Source organism: Lutjanus erythropterus, chromosome 2 (genome assembly GCF_056507025.1).
Source record: "Lutjanus erythropterus isolate fLutEry1 chromosome 2, fLutEry1.hap2, whole genome shotgun sequence".
Classification (NCBI taxonomy): Eukaryota; Metazoa; Chordata; class Actinopteri; order Lutjaniformes; family Lutjanidae; genus Lutjanus; species Lutjanus erythropterus.
Genome location: NC_139318.1, coordinates 6944802 through 6952454, shown reverse-complemented (window position 1 = coordinate 6952454; position 7653 = coordinate 6944802). Strand labels below are relative to the sequence as shown.

The 7653-nt window shown below is 40.6% G+C and overlaps 1 protein-coding gene across 1 annotated transcript in view; it reads left to right on the top strand.

The window, feature by feature from the left end:
- Positions 1–555: 555 nt before the first annotated feature.
- Positions 556–7653, top strand: part of epha8 (eph receptor A8) — a 205845-nt gene continuing 198747 nt past the window's right edge. The window contains exon 1 of the mRNA XM_084727044.1: positions 556–860. Coding sequence (XP_084583170.1) covers positions 773–860 — 88 coding nt within the window. The 5' untranslated portion in view covers positions 556–772. The remainder of the gene's footprint in view (positions 861–7653) is intronic.

Here is a 7653-nt window from a genome sequence, read left to right as displayed (position 1 = left end):
ATCATGATCCTTGAATAACACACACACGTGAGGACACACATACACACACACACACACTGTGCTGCACCTGGACATACTGTAGATAATAGCTTTATGAATACAATCCAGGAGATCGATAAGCGATCATTGTCCTTGAGCCTCACAGACATGCTGCTGTTTTCAGTTTATCCCATCAGTCAGATATTTGCCATTGGGTAGGTGAGAGTTTGTGTGTGTGTGTGTGTGTGTGTGTGTAGGGGGGGAGGCGAGCCAATGACAAATGAGGGTAAATAACAGAGAGTGGGGGAGAGGGGGGTGCAGTGTGCCAGCTCATGACCCAGAGAGATAAACAGAAAGTGAGAGTTGTGGCCGGGCAGGTAGGTACGGAGAGGGTGTGGCAACGGTGGTGGTGGGGGGAGCATTTAACATGCGGCGGCGGGCCGATACCGCGCTCTAATTGGCTGGCTGAGACTTTGACAGACGCGCTCGTCCCTCCCCCCCTCCGGCTGCCTGCCTCAAAGTGTATGTATGTATTGGTGTGTGTGTGCGAAGGAGCCGGCAGACTGAAGCGAGCCACAGAGGCAGGCTCCAACTCCAAACCCAATGAGCTCGCAGCCCTCGCACTCACACACACTCCTCGCGCGCACACACCGCTGCTCTCCTCAGCGCCGGCTCTCGCTTCAACCCTGGGACACAGAAGAGGAAGGAGAGAGAGGAGAGAGAGGAGAGGCAGTGAGAGGCAGAGAGAGGAGAGGAGAGGAGGGAGACTGGCGGGGTGTGAGGGGAGAGCACCATGGCTTCAGATCCGGGGCTGGCTGCGATGCTGCTATGGACTATATCACTACAGGCTGTGGGCACCGCGGGAACTAACAGCAATGAAGGTAAGAGTGTGTGTCTGTAGAAGAGTGTGTGTGTGTGTGTGTGTGCTCATTTAAATAGAGTTAAACAATGCATATTCTCTGACAGCGCAGGGATTAACTTCATACATGTGGAGCTCCTGGAAAACACACCAACAGCAAGCGACCAGCACATGAAACATCAAGAAATGTATACACACACACACTTAGACGGTGTGTTTGTGTGTCATAACCCGGGGCATGACATCAAAGTTTGCCTTGCACAACAACTCAAAAAATCTGGGTGATGCCTGTGTGTGTGTGTGTGTGTGTGTGTGTGTGTGTGTGTGTGAACTCATCTTGACATTGCTCATATTTGCCCGGGTTGCGTGTCAGCTGCAGTAACAGCGCATGTGTCTGCTGTGGGGTTAGGCAGTGACGTGAAAGTGTGTGTGAGAGTGTGTGTTTGTGCGTCGCTGTTTCCATCCCACACTGAAATGAACGTCTTTATAAATCTCCTTTTGGGCTTCTCTTTTTCAGTCATGTTTCTGTCACTCCAGAGGACATTACATTAATTTCCTGGAGACTTACCCCTACCCTACTCATACCCACAATCTGTCTAACCCTCAGGCCGGGGATATACTTGCTGAGGAACCACACGCATATGCGAAGCGTTAATTTCTGAGTACGTGCGCAACTGTCGCTCCAAATGAACGCAGGATACGCGAGGCATCCATGATGCGTATGGATGCACAGGGGTGCGCGTGTGAACGCACAGTTAAAAGTGAGTTCAACTCAGGCCTAACCCTTAATCTATTCAAACACAGAGAAAGACCTGGTGCGCTCAGCTCGATTGTCTTAAATATATGATGCGTGCCGATCCAAAAAACCCAAAACAAGCACATGAAATCATCACCGCTCATTGATTGATTGATTGACAGAACATGTAATGCTTTTATTGCAGCACGGCAGCAGAACAATGGTTTCAGCCCTCGGCTTTCCTCAGAATTAATGTGTCATTTATGGGTGTGACTCTTTTTAAGTATAAGCCAGGACCTTTTTGGTGATTAACGAACCGCTGCTACTGATCATGTAAACAATAACATCAACAAACAGGTACCGACCTGATAAACAGTGATAAGAGCATATAAATGTCAAAGAAAATATCACATTACATTCTCACAATAATAGAGAAATGGCTAAATGGCTATACTACCTAAAACTGAAAAATGCAGGTGTCTCAATTTGTAAAACATTCATATTAGAGAGAAAAAATTGAGTTGGGGAATGAATTCTACAAATTACTGCAACAAGCATATTAATGGCCAGTAAAGTTAGATATTAGCAATAAGAGAAATGCATGTATAAACATATGTGAACTCATTGTTTGAAAACTTCCCTAGAAATTATCAATACATCTGGGCTACGATTAAATTAAATACCCCTCTTTATTCATGAAAAACAAGATAGGTGCAATTCCTCGTTTAAGCCTCAAGGATACTCTGTCTGTAAATAGCGTATCCACCTTGGAGAAGTTTCTTTTCCCGATCGCCTCCCCTCAACATAACCCTTAACCTTAACGTTAACCTAAACCAAACCTTACCCCAACCCTAAACCAAGTCTTTGTGCTGATATTCATTGTTCACTCACATTATGGAGACTCGCCTTCCTTATGGGGACACAAGTCACACAAGTCCCCATAAGGAAGGCGGGTTCCCATAATGTGAGTGTGTAAGCAGATTTACGTTCCTGCAACATGAGTAATACACATCCAAAGCATCAAACGCACACACAAACACACACACACACGGCACACTTTGCTCCCTTAAGCCCAGCCTGGGTTTGTTTACTTCCATCCTCCTGTCCTTCATCTTTCTACCACGAGACGGAAAACTGTTGTTGTCACTTGTTCAACTAATGCCACACACACACACCCATGAAGTCCCCTGGTGCCTTTCTATCTTTGTGTGTGTGTCCAAGTGTGTGTGTGTGTGTGTGTGTGTGCGTCTAAGTGTGTGTGTGTGTGTGTGACAGGGTCCTTGACATAGGTCTGGTCTCAGGAGGCTGAGTGACAGCAGTGATTCGACTGTTAGGGCCTTCTCAGGCCCCCGCTGGCAACATTCAGCTTTTACCACTGCAGGGAGAAAAAGCAGAAGAGGAGAAGAAGAAGAAGAGGAAGAGGAGGAGATAGTGGGGGGGAGAAAAAAGACAGAGGGGTGGGGGGATCAGTGCTTTGGTTGAGGTGGAATCACCTCAGCGGTGGAGAGGTGAGGACAGCCCCTTATCCTGTATTAAGCTGTGTAGAGGCGGGATGGGAGAGTCGTGCCGCCTCAGGTCAGACACCGGTAAGCGAGGACAGACAGACGGTCCAGACGAGACATCCTTGCGTGCCTCGCCTCAGTGACCGGCACATTTACAATCCACCATTAACATGCAGTGTTATTTGCACATCAGGTTTTATTTCCTCCTCCTCGTCGTTGCTCCTGTTTGGACCATAATTTCACTTATTGACTTGCGTGTCAAGTATCCTCGTCTTTTCTTCTCTTGCGTCTCAAATTCATTCAGCCTCTCCTGTGATGATTGACCATTCAGTGTGATTAGATAGTCTAATAATACGCACTTTATTTTTGTCCTGTCACCCAGTGAGTTTAAGTCTAAGTTAAAGTCTTTTATCCACATTGAATACAGAGCACACCTGAACCGTCTGCATCCAGGTGTGAAAGTCAAGTCAGATTTTATTTATACAGCCCAGTATCACACATCATAACTTGCCTCAAGGGGCTTTACAATCCGTCTTTTAGACCACCAGTTCGGGTAAGAGAAATCGCACCAAAAAGTAAATCTTATAACAAGAAAAAGTCCTGTTTTTAATGACTTTCATTGTCTTTCATTTGTCTGCACAATGTGTTTCCACGGAGACCAGCTGCAGGAGGGACCGTCGTGTTATTGATCAATCAGTCACTGAACTGAAAACGAAGTAACTACAACGACAAAAAATATTTTCAATCAATGCAATTTTATTATTTGTTATAGTTAATGTTGAATTTCTACATAGATCATATATATATATATATATATATATATATATATATATATATATATATATATATATATATATATATATATATATATAGTGTAGAGATAGGTCTTATGTATGCATTTAATCCAGATTGTGGCACACTTTGAAACCCAAATGATCCACCTTCTAATAAAGAAGTAGACTGAATCTGGTTATATTTTTCATCAATATTTAAAGACAAAGATTTTTTTTTTTGGTGCACTTTTGCTATCAGTGAATAGTTGACAGTTTAGAGAGAGACAGGAACCATCGGGAAGGAAAGAGGGGCATGACATGCACCTAAATACTTCGGCTGAAATCAAACCGAGGATGTTGAGATTATACGGTGTGTCATGCATCTATGATTCCCTCTAGAGTTTTAAATCTGGTCATTTTGAATGCAAACAATTTCCCAAAATGAAGACAATTCAGTATTTCAGGGGTTGGAAATCCCATCAGAAATAAAAATAAGACTATAATGTGACAATAAAACAAACTTGTTGAAAATGCAAGTTTTGTGACAGAGTTTAAAGTCATACTATGCAGGATTTAATTAAATTTAATTAATTTTTCATTACCCACAAGAACTGTGCGGTGCAGAGAAGCTGCTCTCTGCCTGTTTACCAACCCAAAAACATTATTATTTGAAGACCTGGGAATGAGACAAATCCTGCATATTCTAGATTTTGTCTTTGATCATATGTAGACATATAAAGGTGTCATACGTGCTTTTAATACAAATTGTGAGGCACATTTTTAAACCCATATGATCCACCTTGTAATATGCAAATTGACTGAAGCTGGTTATATTTTCTTACAATGTCTGAAGTTTTTTTGTGGCATTTTTGCATTAAATTAACAGCTGACAGTATAGAGAGAGACAGAAAACATGTGGAAAGAAAGAGGGATGTAACATGCAACTAAATTCCTCGGCTGAAATCAAACCAGGGACGTTGAGGTAATATTGTGTGTTCTGGGTCTATGATTCTCCTTACAGGTCATCTTGCCCAGTTTCCTAAAATGAAGTATATTCAGTATTTTGGGGGTTGAATATCCCCCTAAAACAGAAATCAGACCGTTATTTGATGCTAAAATAAACTTTGTTGAAAAAAAAGTTATTTAACACTGGATTTAAAGGCAAACTACACAATTTTCCTAAAAATAATCCCTTAATAATCACTCATGACCCACAAGAACTGTGTGGTGGTGTCTGTATCTGCAGCGAAGCTGTCCTCTGTCTGCATTTCTGTCTCAACAACAACTCAACAATCAACTGTCTGTCTGGTGTTTACAAACAGCAACCGACAAATCCTGCATATTCTACCTTTAAACTGCAGGAGGGATCGCTGTGTTATTGATCAATCAGTTGCTTAACTGAAAACTGAATGAGTGCAACAAAATAGTGTTTCCTGTGCAGAATGTTTTCAATCAGTATGATTGTTTTATTTGTTTTAATTAATGCTGATTTGGTCAAAAGATTCCACATAATTACACAGTATATATCTCTTATATATGCCTTGAATACAGATTATGAGGCACATTTGAAATGTAAATGATCCACTGTGTAATATTCAAATAGACTTGAGCTGGAGCTGGTTATGTTTGCTTGAAATATTTAGACTTTTATTTTTTAGGATTTTATTATTTATTTGTCATTGTTGTTGTATTTTAGCTGTCAGTTAATAATTGACAGTACAGAGACAGACAGGAACTGTGGGGAGTCAAAAAAGTGGAGTCAAACCAGGGACACTGCAGTTATACTGTATGTCATGCACCTGTGATGCCACATATCGTCTTAAATCTGCTCTTTTTGAACCCAAATAATTTTCTAAACTGGAGAAAATGCAGGGCTGGTTATACAACTGTATTTTTCTTTCAATATATTTATATTTTTTCAGCTGCTTTTGTAAACCACCAGATAGATAATGATTGTTGAGTCTCTTCCCCAGGTTGTCAAATACCAACGTTCTGGGTTGGTTTGAGTGTCCCGACCAAGCAAAAATAATGAGAAAATAAGAAAATACAGACCGAGGGCAGCTTCTCTGCAGATGTAGACACCTCCCACACTTCTAGTGGGTCATGGGTGATGATTAAGAGGGATTACTTTTTGTGAGGGGGGTTTTGGAAAAATATATAGTTTGCTTTTTGCCTTTTTTGTTGCATTTTTGCTGTCAATTAATAGTCGGCGGTATAGAGACAGTATATGTAGGGAGAGAAAGATGCATGCAACAAGGTTCCACAGCTGGAGTCAAACCATCGATGGTGCGGTCACACGTATATTATGACTACACCATCTCCAGTCATGCACTTGTGATGCTCCAATAATTTTAAAGAAGATAACCTTTATTGATCTGACACCAGGGAAACTACAGGTAGAAAAAGGAATGAGAGATAAATAGAATACAGATAAAATAAAGACAGAACAAAAATATAAGAACAAATTGTATTCTCAGACTAGATACACTATATACACCTTTCACTTACACAGATATATGGAGACGTATCAATAATGGACAGATATATGGATAACTGTGCAGGATAATTGTGCACATGTTGTAACACACATGGTGTGTAGTATTACTTTAAGAGAAAATAACATAAAAGTATTGCCTTGTAAAGGCTAATGGCAAAGAAAATGCCAAAGAAAATGCTGTGTTTCAGGGTTGGGAATCCCCCAAAACAGCAAATACACCATCATGTTTCACTTAAATGAACTTTTTATGAAATGCTCTTTTATCCTACTAATAATAACAGGTAATTTAAAGGGACAGTTTACCCCAAAATACAGTACACTTTCTTTTTCATCTGGTCTGTAGTGCCATTTACTGTCTTTATTCCGTAGGAAAAATTGTTGATTATCTTGAAGTGACATTGCTGTTGTGTTTTTCAAACACAACACATCTTGTTTTTTTCATGCTTTGAGCAACACAATCCTCTGAGCTATCTAATCCCATTTTACTCCAGAAAAGGCAGACATCTCTGTGGCCGATATACCATGACAAACTAGCTCTACGGGCCACAGTGTATTTATGATTTTGGGGTGAACTGTCCCTTTAAGACAAAACTTTTCCAATGATATTCACAATTTGTTTGTTTTTATGAATCCTTTGAATCGTCTGACCAGAGTCCTTTCAGACTGAGATCTTGAAATATATACGACAACAGGCTGGAAAGTAGTTTTCTGCACCTCCTCCTCCAAACTCTTTTATTTGTTCTGTCATGAGATGAAAACTGTGCAGCTTGAAAAGCTCAGAATAAAGCTGGTCCTATTTAGTTATTTAACATTTTAATCAATGTGAATGAATCAACTGATTTCTCTTCACACCCTGTTCATCCTAGAACTCACTCCATGAAAAAAAAAAAAAAAAAAGCCACCAGAGGGCTGTGAATATAACGTTCCCCTCAAAATTAGATTTTGCTCTTATCCCACATGCTAATTGATCTAAATAAACACAAGAAAAACAAATCAATTTTTCAACATTCTCAACAAAAAAAAAGTTACCACTGCTTTCATTCTGCTTTGGATGTGATTAGGGGCAAAATTGTAATTAAACCCAAGCAAATAGTTGCTGTCTAAATGATATCTGATTTGTGTTTAAAAAAAATGATAGTGCCGAAAATTTAATTTCTCTTCTTCGCTTTGGTTTAGCGGCGGTCCGACTCGAGGGCAATTACAAATATTACATGTACATGAAGAGAGATAACCTTTGGAATGAATGAAGAGCGGGAAATTAAATTGGTGGGAAAAGCACAGGTAACTGCTCACACAAGCATGCACGC